Source organism: Folsomia candida, unplaced genomic scaffold (genome assembly GCF_002217175.1).
Source record: "Folsomia candida strain VU population unplaced genomic scaffold, ASM221717v1 Fcan01_Sc037, whole genome shotgun sequence".
Taxonomy (NCBI): domain Eukaryota; kingdom Metazoa; phylum Arthropoda; class Collembola; order Entomobryomorpha; family Isotomidae; genus Folsomia; species Folsomia candida.
The window spans coordinates 989,949-1,006,335 of NW_019091229.1; the positions used below are offsets into that span (position 1 = coordinate 989,949).

Sequence of the window (16,387 nt, forward strand, 5' to 3'; positions counted from 1 at the left end):
TTTTTTCCGCCCTGAAAACAGTCATGGTACGGCTTACTCCAATAAATATTTTTAAAATGGACAATATTTGGAGGTACCACATTTTTGTAGAATTTGGTCGAATTTGAAAAATACGGCTAAAACCATTTTCAATATATATATATATTTATTTTTAACATCGTAAATATTTTTAACTCTAAAAACCATAGTTTTTAAGAATTTTTAGTGAAAATAGTTGCGTACATATTTAGTTAAACAGCTTATGGTAAATTAAAACCAAATTGATTAACCGATGGTCCAGCTACATATCGCTGAAAATTGTACACCAAAATCACCAGGGTAAAAAAACATGGTTGTCATAAATACATACATATCTATCTTCAACCGTACGGCCAGCTTGGAACGCCATTTCACACAAAACTACCACCATGCCCCCACTGAAGTCGTAACTTGCACTTAACTGAACTTATCGACTTCACATTGGTTGCGAAATTGCACCATGGAGTGGTTCTTGTACTTATGTAATGATCACGCTATTGTAATTTAAGTTACATACATACATGCATGTACTTGCATTGCATGATGGGCATGAATTGAAATTTGAAATATACAATTTTTCTGACATAAATGTATTCTTAATCAATGTTTGGAATTAGAAATGTGACAAATCGGGCTGAAATAAATACACCTGCCTAAAAATTAATTTACATACTGCATAAATCTCACATCTCCCCTTGTTCTCTAACTCGCTATATCAATTCACCAATTACAGATACATACATAAGTAAATCGCAATCGTCCCCAGTCTGCATTCTGCAAGCTTATCTCACCTCCAGCCGAATCTGGATCCATTTACCAGTAAAATCTGGATTTTTGTAGTTAACCCCCAACCTAATCCGTTCACTTAACCTGCACCAATTCCAATTTGGATTGGATTGGACAAATCCCCTTATTTTTGCATAATTCAAGCCGTGCGTCACAAATTATGCAAGTCAAGCATGTCCACCTATACCCATCTTGACTCCCGTGACTTTTCGCCACTTCACTTTCTCCTGCACGACAGGACACAAGTTAATTTTCGCAATTATCTATCTCAAATTTCCCCCTAGTTCAATTCAACCATGGCGAATCAAATTAACAACGCCCTTGATCCAACCCCCACCACTAAACCCAAGCGCGTCTATCATATCGACATTTTAGCCGTATTTTTCGGAATCGGGACATGGCTTACGATTAATGGTGAGCAAGTTGAACAAAAAATGCGACTAAATATGTGCTAATTGTGCAACGTGTTTTGCAGGATTATTCGTCCAGTTGCCCCTGCTCGCCTTGGCCCTGCGGAGGGGTGGAATATCGGGTCGTATCTCTCCGTCATGGTCCAGCTGGCGAATGTGGGGCCACTCTCGTGCATTTTTCTCAACTCGATGGCCCCCAACATTGTGACGGAGAAGAGGGCAATCTACGTCGTGATGCTGATTGGTCTCGTGACCACGGTTTTGCTGGCGAATTTGTGGGAGGAGACGACACCCGTGGGAGGGGTGGAACGATCGACGGCCTTGTTAGGTGAGAATTCGTTTTTTAATGAATTATTTAGTAATTATGTATTTTGTAGATTTTATTTTTAATTACATAAGTCTTTTAATTTTTGGAGAATAATTATTAAACATTCTCACGACAATCTGAAGGGGTGGGTTATTAATCCTCCGTTGTTATAGTATTGGGTCACTTTTATGTGACTCTAATCTAGTTTTGCACTGGTTTTGTTGAAAGTTAAAATTTAAAATTAGGTGGTGTTAGAATTGGCAAAATTAGCCAATGAAATTTTGCAATAGGGGTGTTTGTCCGAAACCACACATATTTTATGCAATATTGGTTCTACTAAGGATGCTCCTTTTCTATGCTCATTTTCTGGAATTAAAAAATTGCTGAAAAAATTAATGGACCCTGAAAAAATTAAGAATTAATTTCAGCTCATTTTTGGAAGCCCAGCGATCCATATGTACATAAAAGTAAAATTGACAGGACACTAGTTAATTTTTTTTCACACAATCTTGATTTCTGATGAGTTTTTAAAAATAATTTGATCTACCTTCTCTCATACCCAACATATATGTCTATCTTTCGGTTAAAATAAAACTGAATTTAGTGTAGTACTTATCAAAGTGGATTTTTTTTTACATATCTCGAACGATTATGTCATCAAGTTTTTTATAAATATGTAAATGATGGCGACTCTACTGTTCTAATAATTGGTGTGGGTATGGCTAGTTAATGTTCAAATTATTTGATAAGGGTGACTTCGAAAATGATGTTGGTTACGCAAAGTGTAAAAACTTTGTTACAAATTCTCATCTTAGCCCCGTTTTACTTTACCCTTAATTTTTATTTAGCTCTCGTCACTTGCCTCGCCCTGGTCGATTGTTCCAGCCGCGTCCTTTACCTCCCTTTCATGTCTCAATTTCAAGAAATGTATCTCACTTCGTACTTCCTCGGCGAAGGGCTGAGCGGTCTCGTCCCTTCAGCCGTCGCCCTGATTCAAGGCGTCGGAAGAGACTCCGCCTGCCAAAACCGGACCGATGGACAACCCGGCCTTGAACCCGCTCAAACCCAGCCCCGCTTTTCCGTCGACGTCTTTTTCTACATCCTCTTCGTCCTCGTGTTAGGCAGTCTGGTCGCCTTTGTCCTCATGCCAGGGTTCGGAAAAACCCAGGGTTTTAATCAAAAATTATAAAACCCATGGGTTTTAATGGGTTTTACCATGTTAATTGGGTTTTATTTGGGTTTTAATGGGTTTTATTGGGTTTTATTGGGTTTAAATGGGTTTTATTGGGTTTTATTAGTTTTAAGTAATAACTTAACAAAAATAATTAGGAATTTTTATCTATTCGGAAATTATTTTTGTTTTATAACACTTGAAATCTGTGATGCTAAATAATGGAGTCAATTGTTGATTTGTTCCGAATTTTAATATACTAGAATAGTAATGAAATAAACTGCTTTAGAATGAATTGAGATAACGTCTTCTAACGTATAGGAGATGTACTTAACTTTTAGAATTTAGTTTTAAGGTAAAACTCAATTAAAACCCAATAAAACCCATTAAAACCCAAATAAAACCACTTAACATGGTAAAACCCAGTAGGTTTTATTCATTTACAACCCATTAAAACCCATTAAAACCCAATAAAACCCAACCCATTAAAACCCAGGTCGGAATACCCTGTTCATGACGAAAAAAGAGGTGACGAAAAATGCACGAAAAGTGTCGCAAACCGTTCTCGAAGAAGAGTTCGATATCGAAACACCCCATGACAATCTCAGCCTGCCCCGATACCACGACCACGACCATCTCACAGTTGAACCTAGGCGTCTCTCAATGATCAAAATTATGTCGCGTGGGTCACGCGGATCAATTGGAAGCGCTAAAAGTTTACATAAATCGTTCAACTTGGCGACCGTGTCAGAAAATTTGGAGAAAGAGACGCCAGCGCCACACGAGAAACGCCTTTCCATGATCAAAATTATGTCTCGGGGGTCACTCGGATCTATTGGAAGCGCGAAAAGTGCGCACAAATCCTTAAATTTAGCGACAGTCTCAGAAAGTTGGGAGAAGGGGACGCCACCGCCACACGAGGGTCCGAAACGCCTCTCTATGCTGGAAATCATGCCCCGTGGGTCACTGGGGTCAATTGAGATGACCAAAAGTACTCATCAAAAACCCGCCCCCTTACCTACACTGTCCGAAACGCTGGAGGAAAATGAAGAAGCCCCACCCACCGGTTGCACCCCGCTTTCAGTCCTGCTCCGCCAGCCGAAAACGAGCTTCCTCTACTTGCTCATGCTCCAGGGCTACATCTGTTTCTGGGAATTTGGGGCCTTTCCTTCAATTCAATCCTTTTCGGGAACGCCGTACGGGAACGTGCCGTACCACTTGGCCGTCGCCTTGTCGAACATGATCAATCCTGTGGTCTGCGTCGTGGCGCTGTTCGTGCCGGTGTGGAGCTTCAAGTTGGCGTTGGGCGCGGCCGGGGCGTCGGTCTTTTTTACGGGGTGGATCTGCTATTTGGCGTTAGAAAGTCCCAGTCCGCCGCTCGTGGGGACGGGGACGGGGGAAGTTATGATTGTAAGTGGATGTTAAATATGCAAATTTATGAGTAGAGGGGGTAGATTGAGGTTTTGAATTTTTTAGTGGGGAAATTGAGATTTTTTTCTTATTAGATTGCAGTTTGGATCATCGTAATCGCCCTTTTCACCTACGTCGCCTCTCCGTGGCGACGTTACTGTTCGAATCTAACGGGAAAAGTGGGCTGCTCTGGTGTGGCGCCGTGACGCAGGGTGGATCTCTCATCGGGGCCATAATTTCATTCGCCTTGATCAATAATTCGCCCATATTTCGCCCATATTTGCCTTGTGGAGAGTGATAGTGAACATTGTCTCAACAAACCCCACCCTTTGGTAGCCTTACATGTAACCCTTGTAGTAGTTAATTAGTTCATGATTTACCCAAATTAACAGACTAATGACTTTGAGACTGAGATAAATAGACTATTTAGTAACCAATGTGTAGCAAATATTTAATTCGTATGCAACATATTTTTATGTAACCATTTATAACAATGGAAAACGAAAAACAAAGCAATAAAATATTATGAAACAAACAATTACGATTGTCAAGATCACAATTTGGCAAACAATTAGCACGCTAATTCCCTACCTGAAAGGATTACTTGAGGATCAATAAGAATCGCACAATCATAATGCGAATGATGCAATTTATAATATAAATATGTACCTAAATTGCAACCATAATTGCACCCAGGCCAAATTTATGGTCTCCTAGTGGCGAAATATAAGGACGGATCTGGAAATAACTGGACATTTCTGCGGCAATAACCCTCAGAATGAGCTTAACTGAAAAATACGGGCAATTAATTATAAAACTAAACCCTCCAGGTGTCCTTTGAAGAGCTTTATTTGCAAGGGTAATTCAACGCATTAAAATTCTTTAGTGGTTGTGCAAATATAATCCGTAGTGATTTATTTTAAAAGCTTAATATCAACGTGGACCGTAAAAGTTGAGTCAAATTTGAGTAGTAAAAACAAAATTTTGTGCCCCCGGAATTCCGGGGACGCAAACAATTGAGTTTATTAATTCGTAGAGTTGATTTTTGAGATAATAAAAAGTAATCAAAAACAATGGCGAAACACTAATACGGATAGCCTGAAAAAATGCTTCTCCAGATTGGGCGGCAGGGGGGGGGGGGGCAATTCGAAGTAAAAAATAATTAGCCCGTACCGTTGTACCTTCCTGACAAAAATTTCGTTAAAAAAAATTATTGCGCTGTTTTGAATATGCAGTTTGTTCGTTTCATTCATTGTTATGCAAACCATAAAAATGAAAATTTATTTGGTAGGTATTTAACTTTTGTCGTAATCTTATAAACAGAGTGATAAGTCAAATAATCTTGGTGGAAACCAGTACAAACATTTATTATTATTACATACATACATACATATGCAAAACGAAAACGTGTAATAAATCAATACATTTACAAGATTATTTCAATTACAAGTAAATTTAAAGAATCACAATTTTTCCTCCACGGAAGGAATCACGTTTCTCTTCCCTTTTGGCAGTACATGGATTCGCTTTTTCTCCATTACGAGACCATGATGACCCTTCAAGTGCAAGTAGAGCGACGTCTTTTTCGCGAACCCTTTTCCACACCCGGCCTGGTCGCAGACGAAGGGCCGCTCCCCCGTGTGGACTTGACGGATGTGCGCCTGAAGGTAGCAGTTGGTTGGGTAGCCCTTGTCGCAGTGGGGGCACGGATGGCGGATCGGGACGACGTAGCCAGGCGTGTGGAACCGTTGGACGTGCACGGCCAAATGTTTTCTCTGCTTGAACGCTATCTCGCAGTGGGGGCAGGGATATGGCCGTTCCCCCGTGTGCGTCCTCATGTGACTGTCGAGTAGTCTCTTCTCGCCGAAACGAGCCTGACAAACCTAAAGTAAAAAATATGTAATTCAATTGTACATATGTATCAGTTTTGTAATTACTAAAATTTCTTACAGGTAAAAATACAATGGGGGTGTTCACGACAATGCGTTATGTATTACAAATCATTTAGCAAACAAATTGGAGATATTCATTACGAGTTCGCAAATTGGCAAAAAGTTTTGCCGTGGAAATTCATGTGCATCTGCAACGCTACTATTCAGCCAATATTAATAGTCTAAATTCCTTGGAAATTTTTCTGAGAGGTTATTTGGTTTATGAAATATTTGCCAGGAAACATTTCAGCATTTTTACAGACTATTAATATCGGCTGAACAGTAGTATTTTTAGTTAGCAATTTGTTTTAAAAATTATGTTACGACGCGAATACGCGAACTTGTAGTCGTAATGAATACGCCCAATATCTAGCGACATGTTACAAATGACATTTGCTGGTACTTAAAATTTGGAACAAAAATCCAACAAACATTTTACAAGATATCAGATATTATGAAAATTTCACAATTTTCGTAATACGCGAAATTTGTCGTAAGTATGCCAATTATCTATAAATCTTACACTGCATTGGTGTGGCTTCACTTCCAAATGGGTCAACTTATGTTTTCGTAACGAGTTTCTAGAGCCAAAGGCTTTCCCACTAGATTTAAAAACACCCATATTTAATTTTATTTAAATCCCTTGAGATTTAAATTATAACATTCAGGTTAAAATTTACCACTCGTCACAAATCACAGGCGCCTCGTTGTGCACTTTGACTCGATGCGATTGCAAGGTAGACATATCTAAAAACATTTCACCGCACGTTTCGCAAGCACGCTTTCTCGTTTCGTCATGTCGTTTGAGATGCATCTTCAAGACATTTAAGAGGTGATACCCTTTCCCACAGATGTGACAGACGTGTTCTTTGGTCTCGGTGTGGACGTAGGCCACGTGACGAGTGAGGGCTACCTTGTCAACGAATGACTCCTCGCACTGGTCACATTTTTCCGGCCGTTCTCCCGTGTGCTCGAGGCGAATGTGTCTAAAAAACAAAAAAAAGACAAAAAAAATTAGTTGTTATGGTTAGATGCAAATTATTTAACCAAAGATAACTTCTTACCTATCCAAAGGTTTCTTCTCACCGAATCCCTTCCCACAGTGGCTGCATGTATAGCGTCTCGAACTGTGCACGACTAAATGTTGGCCAAGCTTGGTGTCGTCTTCGAAGCGTAAATCACATACATGGCAAACCAGAGGTTTATATTCATCGATTTCATGAAACTTCAAATGTCTCTCCAAATTCTGAATGTGACAGAATTTCTTCCCACATTTGTCACAGGCCAAGGTTTTCTCTCCCTTTTCGTGACTTTTCGCCATATGCATGGCCACGGAGTAATGGCGGGCGAACTTCTGGGCGCAGATGGGACACGGGAAGTGAGCCCCACCTCCATGACTCCGCTTCAAGTGGGTCTCCCTTCTCAAGCTGGAGGTGGAGGAAATCGAGCACCCGGGGACGGGACAAGGGTAGGAATGAGCGCTCGGTAAGGAGCGAGCGATGAACTTTTTAGGACCTTGAGATTCATTCTTGGGCGTGGAGGAATTGTTTTCTGTCCAATCTGGGTCTTCAGACTTTGTATTATTTAATGATTGGAAATCGGGGGCAGATTTTTGAAGAGGTTTTTTCGTTGGAAGTTTTTCTTTAACGTCTTTTAGAGGATGGGTGGAATTTTTGATGCGTGAGGAGGATCGTGTCGCTTCCAGGGTGGGAGGAAATTCTTGTTTGATTCGTTTTGGAGGTGCTGTTTCTACATTTTGATCCGATTTTCGTTTTTCTGGCCTAGTTTTTCTAGGAACAGAACAGTTTTTGCATATAACTGAACAAATAATTTGTAAACGAATATGTACAAGTTAAAGTTGCTACCTTTTTAGTGTAGTTGGTGTCTTGCGCTTTGTGCCCTTTCGGCGCCTTGATTTGGGGACGACGTTTGACTCATTTTGAGCACAAGGTGTTATACAAAAGGCAGAATCGTCATCTTCGTCGTCGTCTTCTTCTTCTTTGAGACCAAGGTGGTTATTTGACGAATAGTCGAAATGGAAATCCCCATCCTCCAATGGATCAACGTCATTATCATGGTCAACTTCCGGCTCAAGTTTGACTTGGAACTCGTCCAGTGCATAATTTTCGTCTTCTTCCTCCTCCACCGCTAATTATAAGACATTAATTAGTCATAAAATAAATGCACAATTCAAGCAGTCTTTGGTAACTTTGTAAAATCCATAATTTTTTGTAAAATAATTTAAAAACTTTACAAAATAAACAGAAACCCTAGATCTAAGTAAGTTTACACAAATCTGTAAGCAAATTTTCCTCAGCTCATAATTTGTAACAGTTTGTAAGTTTACAGATTTACGGATTTTACAAAGTTATTAAGGACTGTGTGAATTGCCATCAAATAAGCATTTAAATAAAATTTAATCCAAAATCAAAACCAACCCGTCAGACGAAGCAGAATATTTCGAATGTCAATAACTTTGTCGTCTTCTTGAGATAAAGAGGAAGAATTTAAAATTGTGGTTCGAATTTGGTTAACATTTCGCCCAATTTCTTCATCCAGGAGGACTATCTGCTTCCGGTTTTCTTCCACTTGGCTGACATGAGGATAACAATTCGAACAAAACTGACATGTCTCGTCCTCCTCAAATTGAGGATAACCTGCTTTATCATTATAATTCGATCGTAACAATTGGCACAATGTCGCGAGCCGGATTTTTGCGGGGGGAAAATTCGCCGAGCTGGTATCTTCTTCTAGGTCAAAGGATCGTAAACAGAGGAGACAGAGCTGGTCGGCCATGTCGAATCTGAAATAAAATAATTATTATAGAAACATTTTAGTGTAAATAAAGATATATAAATTTCTGTATAGAAACTTCGCCAATTTTGTGGCTATCTTAGCAGAATTAAACTAATGATTATGATTATTATCTTCCTTTAACTGAACTTATATTCAGCAGTTAATTAAATTGTACTCGATCTTTGTACAATTTAAAAATACAAAATATGAATTATCATTATGCTGGACTCAAAAAATGAAAAAGTTTGAAGTTTGAAGTTACAATGTTGACAAAACTGAGCAGATGACCGAATCAAATTCCGTGCCACTGATTTGTCTCAAATGCATTGGAAAATGCAAACGCATGAAGAAATGAACAAAGAGAAAAAAATATTTTTCTGTCATGTCGATTATGCAAAGCAAGCGTATGTATTTATGTAAATCGTTCTCTAAATTTTATTCAAAAAAATCATGTTAATGATCTTTTTGCAATGAAGCTTAAAAGTCGTTCCTCACACATACATAAATATATTGCAAAATTGCAAATTTTTTTCGTGGCATTTTTACATAAGAGATGTAAATATTTCAGAGGTGGGCAAGATCAAAGTTTTCCAAGATCAAGATAAAAGATGAAGATCAATTTTTGTGCCCCACAAGATAAAGATCAAGATAAAGATAAAAGATCAAGATCAAGATCAAATCCAAGATTAAGATCAAGATCACAAGATCAAATAAATTCCAGATATGTTGCAAATATTTTTTATACATAAGCCGATAAATACAACTAGGTGTAATATACGTATGTAGTGTGCACTGTGCACACTACAAATACTAGATAAGTAGGCTTATTCTAAGTGAAACTATCAAATCGAGTCCGGCATGAAATTGTCAAGAATTTTATAAAAAATCATGATGATGGGGCACAAAAATTTAAGTTTGACGTGTTTCTCCGCTTTAATTTATTTCGAAAATTTTTGGAAATATTCTAGTTTGAAAGAAATTAAAAACTGTTCAAAATTCATAAATATTATAAAAACTGTAATTGTTGGTTTAGTAGGCGTAATTTACAAAGATCTTATCCGCAAATTCGTTGCACATGATGCTTTCAGATTTTCGAAGTTCTGAAAACAAAACCGTTTTAAATGCAATTTTGAAACCCAATTTAAACATATGCCGCCACCGATTGGGAAAGTTTTGAATATTTTGTCGTGTGCCTTTTTTAATATGTTATTTAATGCCAAAAAAATTAGTTTCCCAATCGCTGGCGGCAGAAAGTTATAAGAGTTTTTCTGAGTCAGAATTTTATACATATACTTGTATTGCTTTGCTGTGTAAAATAATCTGAACTCTTAGCTGGCTGGAAACATTTGCAAAGATACTGCGAATGTTCCCAATCTCAGTGGCATATGCACGACACCATACAACACATATTTTCTCTCTTTCTGACTCGAGCTTTGAATTGATTGGGGAGAACGTACGGCACTTCTCATGCCGCTCTCTTTTTGACCACCACCACCACTTTGTTTGGGGTGATATGTGTCGTCTCATCTTCCCATGACTTTTCTCAAATTGATAGCCACGCATGGAATAAGCCAAGTAACGAAAATTGGTTGTGTGACCAATTTTAGTTATTAATAGCTGACAGCGTCAACGTTGTTATAAATAATTTGGTATAGTTATACAATACATAACAAAACATTTGCTCTGATGTTTTAAGTTGCCCTTATACTTCATTTCTTGGTCAATTAAAGTAATAGTTGAAGTATCAGGTCGTCAAAAATTGACCTAATTTGTTGGCGGGCTAACAATATTGGCATTTAAGAAATAGATCGCCGTTTGAAGAACTGGTTCCATTAATCAGTAAAAAAAATTAAATCCCGTACGAGTGTTTTTCGTTTCCTTGAATGTACTTTGAGTAATGGACCAAGGCGCTATTTTAAAAAAAATATATCGATGTTTCAAAATTCTACTTTTCATATTTGGGATTTGATCTTGAACTTGAAGAGCAAGATCAAGATAGGAAATCTTACCGAGCTAGATCAAGATCAAGATCAAGATCAAAAGCTCTAGCCGAAGATCAAAGATCAAGATGATCTTGATCTTGATCTGCTATCTGAGATGATGATCTTGCCCACCTCTGAAATATTTATAAAAGCGTGTTAGCATATTGAAGAAATTTAATGACAAAAGATACTAAAATTATTTAAATGTATATGTAGTTAAAATTAATGAAAGCATAATAACTTATAAATTAATTAAGTTTAATAAAATCGCGTAATTGCAAAATATTTTTGCAACTTATTGCAGGACCATATTCGTATTCGTTGAGGCGTCGGTAGATGTTGTGTCTCCCGTTGAAGATGTTGCTTGGGCCGTTTTGACTTGTTTTCCGTTTTCCATGATGCCCCCCTTCTTGTGGGGCAGGGAACATGCAAATACTGTGAGGAATTCGGCCCGGAATTTTTTACCGAGAAGGTAATAAATTAAAAAGTTGACGGAAGAGTTGACCACGTAAAAGAAATCGGCGAGCAGGTTGAGGAAAAAGTGGAAATTGTTGTGGTCCAAATCCAGGGGGATGAAGTAGCCGATAATTCTTCGCGTACATTCAAAACTGTAACAGAATCCGAACACGACCACGACCGTGAGAAGCATCCTCGTCACGGCGGATGACATCGGGGGTGACTTGGTGGGTTCGGATGATTTTCGAAGTTTCTTGGATTTTTGTAGCTGCAAGATTTGTAAGAAGAAGAAAATTGACGTGTAAAGTTATGTACATACATATGCTCAAAATTTGTGAAATACAAATAAAGACGTGAAAACAACAGCACAATATACGTACATATGTACATATTGGGCTAATTCACACAGGCCTTGATAACATTGTAAAATCCGTAAATCTTGTAAACTTATAAATTTGCACAAAACTTTACAAATATTTCTACTGAAAATTTGCTTCCAATTTTTTGCGAACTTGCTCAGATCAATAGCTTCTTTTTGTTTTGTAAAATGTTTTGTAGTAAAGTTTTTTTTGCAAATCTCGCAAAAAATATGTAAATTTCGCAAATATATGTCCAGAAAACTAACTATGCCAGAAAATGCGTGAATATTCCGGATTTCTAACAGATTATGTATATACATACGTGGCAGTAATAAGCAGGGTTGGCCAAAATACTATTTGAAATACAAAATACAAATTACAAAATACAAAATACTATTTTGTATTTTGAGGGCCATGGTTCAGATGAAATTATTTTGTATTTTGTATTTTGTATTTTGTATTTTCTAATTTTTCAAGTCGGTCAATGTATTTTAAATAGAAAAATACTTTACAAAATACATTTGAGAAATATGAGACGAACTCATGAGAAGAACAAGAGTTGGTCCATGCAATATATCTATTGCTACCATTCCTCATCGGTTATTTTCAGTTTCTGGACTCCCTGGACTCTGGCTGTGCCAGAAAACTACACAAAATATTTTATATTTACATATGCGGGTGATTAATTTTCATTTTAAAATTTTTATCAACTATTAAGATCGTAATTAAAACTTCTATATTTTTACTTCATTGTCGACGCTATGTCGTACGATAAAGTAGTTTGAGTAGTTTTTTGTAGTGTGAGAAAGATTAAAATTAGATAGATTGAAATTATTTGCGGGCTTCTTCATATATAATTTTTTCGTATATAATTAATTTCATATAGAATGAAATTCAAATGACATCACACATGCCCAGTAACATAATTACTAAATTCCAAATAACGCTGTGAAATGAAATCAGTTAGCAAAACTTTTGAAATTTGAGCTTGAATTGCATTTTTCAGGGTTAAATATGGCAGTAGTATTTTGTATTTTCAAATGTATTTTAAATACGTATTTTGTATTTTGTATTTTGAAGTTTCGTCGATTTTGGGCAAAAGTATTTTGTATTTTGTATTTTGATGAGATTCGGGTATTTTGTATTTTGTAATTGTATTTTGAAGGTTCACAATAATGTATTTTCATTTTGTATTTTGTATTTTGAAACCCATGTATTTTGCCCAACCCTGGTAATAAGTAATATTAAGATTTTCCTTACCCTCGCATAAATAGCGACATTTAACAAACAAATGGCAATGAACGGTCCAAAGTTGAGAAACACGGCTTTGACAATGTTCATTTCTTTCTCGGTTAGCAATCCGTTCGAATAAAATCTCAAATAGAAGTTGGTCGCGGACAGGGCGAGCACGTAGAGGGAGAGCGCGGCCGCAAAGATTCGGGATGTTTTGTTGGTAAGAAGGCTTCTGGCCCGGAGGGGGTGGCAGATGGCGACATATCGCTCAAGGGACACGCCCACGGTGAAGTACTTTGTCCCAGAATCGCACAGCCAGGACAGGAAAAAGAGGGCTCGTGGTGCCCAAACGGTTTGGTTTAAGGGCCACGTGTAGTTCTGAAAGTGGTAAAAAATTTGTCATCGTATAAAACAGTGATTCCATTCCCTCAAATATCTTATAATTGGGCGAAATATGTTGCAAATCTGGGGTTCAGGTTGATCAAAATTTCATGCAATTTTTAAGAGTAGGGTCGATGCGGGTTAGTGTGGCCACGAGGCAATTGTGGCCAAACGATATTTCTATGATAAAACCATGAATTTTTCAAAAACAAAAAATTTCACATCAAACTACAACTCCTTCTTGTTCTTAATTATAAATTTGGAGAACTGGGAAAATTAATTATCTCACAAAATTAGCGCGCTCAAAATTTCATAATTAAAAACCTTTTCGGATCAATTTGATCAGGTGATGTTTAGAAAAGGATTTCATGGACACTAAGTACGGCAAGCATTATGTTTAATTTTTCTCAATATAATATTCGCCCATATTATATTTGTACATTAATTTTTAAATAAAGTAGCTGCCCGGTCAATTACAAAATTGGTGTCCACACTAACCCTCCAATATTAAGATTTGAGGGGTAAGTGTGGCCAGTAGTGAAAAGTTAGTGTTGAATTAAGATTTTACCCAAAGTATTGTTTGTGACATATCATTCTCGTCAGATTGAGTAGGGGTGCCCTATCAAATAATTAAAATTTAGAAACCACACCCCCGAGTGGGTGTGTTTTGCAGAATTTGTGCCTTTTTCATACTAACAAAACCTACTGATGTCATATGTTGTTTGTCTCATCCTCAGCTCTACATATGAGCGAATCATAAACGAATAATAAAGTTTGGCAACCACACCCCCAGTGGGTGTGGTTATCAGCGCCTTTTTGGCTTTAACGAAATAATGTCGCGGGATACATAATCTTTTTTTATCCCGGTGAATGAATTTCGACATAAAAATTAAAATTCTGAAACCATACCCCCAGTGGGTGTGGTTTTCAGCCACTCTTAGAGTTTAAAGCACCGAGCGATGTGGTGCAAACGTCATTTCTCTCAGCAATGAAGATTTCGGCTGAATAACTAAAATTTGGAAACCACACCCCCAGGGGTGTAGGTGTGGTGGAAATCTTCTAATCGAACTGGGTGACATACCACATGGCTTGATGTCTTTAAATTCGAAAAGCATTTTAATGCGAATCATGTGTGCATTAAAATATATGCATGTCCACACTAACCCTTCCCCTGGCCACACTAACCCCATTTGGTGGGGTTAGTGTGGACACTATTTTTTTATTTTGAATAATTGATAAAAATTACCTCCAATTATATTTTAAAACTTTTTTTGGTCATAAATGAAAGCGAAATAGTTAATTAATAATACTTGATGTTTTACATAAGTATTTTTGACTCGAAACCATTTTTGTTTCATTGATGAACGCAAACTTAGAAAAAAGTGGCCACACTAACCCGCATCGACCCTATTTAAGAACTTTTATGCATGCATCAATACGTTAATTTCATCCGAGATGTGTCAAAATGTATGTATTTACAACATTTTGACTTTGGTGTTTTTGTGTTTTTTGATTTATTTGTTGATATTTTATTTGCATGATGATTTTCTAAATACTTTAAAGGAAATTTTTATTGAGTTGCTAATAAAATTTGTTAAATAGAAAATTGTGTACTCACAGTTAACTGGTTAAGTGACGTGAACACCCCTTTTGAGAGGAGGAGCAAGTCAAAAATCGTGAGTCCGAGGAGAATCGTATTAAACGAGGATTTCATCCTTTTCCTTAAGAGAACACAGAGGCAGAGGAAGTTTGTAAAAATTCCCAATATGCAAACAATAAGAATCACAATTTTCATAGTTTCTGTGACTGGAGTGTGCCATTCTGGAATTGGTGTAATCTCCTCCATTATGTATTGCAAATTCCAAACACTTGCTAAATTGAATTAAGTACTCTCTGACTTTAAAGAAACCAATTGCCAATATAAAAGCGGATTTATATTTAGCATTGTGGAAAAGAAACGTGCGTAGGTTCAAACAATCTAAAACTGCAAGATTGTTGTTTATGTAATTCGACAGGAAATTGTCAATTAAAATATGAACTTGAACTTGACACTTGCACAATTAATGTAATATGTATATGCATGTACATATGTATGTGCATGTTTACTTATCGATAGGACAGGATAAAAGTTAGTGAATCTGTGTAAATGTGCTCAAGGCATTTTTTTGTGGGGCTGATCGATCCAGCCCGTTTTAATATGCATAATAATTTTTATATCAAGTTTCCAAGAAATCTGGGGCCGTGCGCCTATTCCGTTAGTAATTTATGCGGTCTTTACATAAATAGATAATATCTATTTATCTTTGCATATTATGCAAAGTCTGGAAAATATTTTGACGTTACGTTGAGTTTAAGTTTTATAAGAAAATGTACTCCAAAAATTTGCAAAATTAATCACATTATTTTTGCATGCCACTTTTGTACCATGGAATGCGCTAGTCGTGTGCATGTTTTCTAGTTGTGTTTACGATCAAAAACCGGTATTCCTGCGGTGATTTTTTCCCTACTGACATGGTTGTGGTTTAGGAAAAATGAATTAATTTTCATGTTCAATGTCACCCAAAACTAGATATGTACATACTAAATAATGCTATTTTGTTGTTCCTTATAATTGTCCAGTTTCATGGATAAATAAAGCACTCGTTTGCATAAATAAGTACTGTATGATGACATGTTTAAATGGGAACCAAAATTTTTAGTTGGTGGAAAATATATGCATGCATGTACATAGATATATTGTACCTATGTACATATGCACATCCAAGAAAAACCGATGCGAAACAATTCCAGAAATGTAAAATTTGCGAATTTTTATTTTCCATCGGGAAAGTTATCAGTAGATATAATGTATATATATGTATACACAATTGTATGATATCAAATACTTAACTTTACAAGTTCATACGAAGGGGGGTCAGAAATTAACCGGCCTCGCCTAGAAGGAGGGTCATTTTGCCCAACTTTTTTTGTTGGATCGAAAGATACACTCATATGTATCTCAGATCTCATAGCTTAAATTCACGATCACGGCCGAGTCGAAGAGACCGTCAGATGTGACCAAAAACAGCGAAACAATAAAAATTGCAAAAATTGAGCCCAGGTTTGATACATAGATTTAGACCTTCAAAAAGGAAAGGAGTACTGCTT

At 37.0% G+C, this 16,387-nt stretch overlaps 2 protein-coding genes across 2 annotated transcripts; both read right to left on the minus strand.

Moving 5' to 3' along the window:
* Positions 1–5,442: 5,442 nt before the first annotated feature.
* Positions 5,443–9,228, minus strand: LOC110861049 (zinc finger protein 2 homolog). Its single transcript, XM_022110160.2, has 7 exons — positions 9,092–9,228; positions 8,472–8,836; positions 7,899–8,181; positions 7,098–7,823; positions 6,714–7,019; positions 6,557–6,635; positions 5,443–5,985 (listed from the first exon to the last, which is right to left on the minus strand). The coding sequence occupies exons 1-7, from the start codon at positions 9,211–9,213 to the stop codon at positions 5,566–5,568; spliced, it is 2,301 nt and encodes a 766-aa protein (XP_021965852.2). The 5' UTR covers positions 9,214–9,228; the 3' UTR covers positions 5,443–5,565.
* An 88-nt stretch (positions 9,229–9,316) lies between these two features.
* On the minus strand, positions 9,317–15,353 carry LOC110861020 (FMRFamide receptor). The gene is made up of 3 exons (XM_022110133.2): positions 14,859–15,353; positions 12,887–13,237; positions 9,317–11,535 (listed from the first exon to the last, which is right to left on the minus strand). The coding sequence occupies exons 1-3, from the start codon at positions 15,084–15,086 to the stop codon at positions 11,107–11,109; spliced, it is 1,008 nt and encodes a 335-aa protein (XP_021965825.1). The 5' UTR covers positions 15,087–15,353; the 3' UTR covers positions 9,317–11,106.
* Between the last annotated feature and the right edge of the window lie 1,034 nt (positions 15,354–16,387).

Bases quoted from the DNA above. Each gene is read 5' to 3' on its own strand.
- LOC110861020 (XM_022110133.2), bottom strand. From the start codon at position 15,086: ATGGAGGAGATTACACCAATTCCAGAATGGCACACTCCAGTCACAGAA. The intron at 13,238-14,858 runs GTGAGTACACAA...TACCACTTTCAG, and splicing joins CGTCACTTAACCAGTTAACT to AACTACACGTGGCCCTTAAA. The intron at 11,536-12,886 runs GTAAGGAAAATC...CAAATCTTGCAG, and splicing joins ATGTCGCTATTTATGCGAGG to CTACAAAAATCCAAGAAACT.
- LOC110861049 (XM_022110160.2), bottom strand. From the start codon at position 9,213: ATGACAGAAAAATATTTTTTTCTCTTTGTTCATTTCTTCATGCGTTTG. The intron at 8,837-9,091 runs GTAACTTCAAAC...ATTTTATTTCAG, and splicing joins TGCTCAGTTTTGTCAACATT to ATTCGACATGGCCGACCAGC. The intron at 7,020-7,097 runs GTAAGAAGTTAT...TTTGTTTTTTAG, and splicing joins GAGAAGAAACCTTTGGATAG to ACACATTCGCCTCGAGCACA.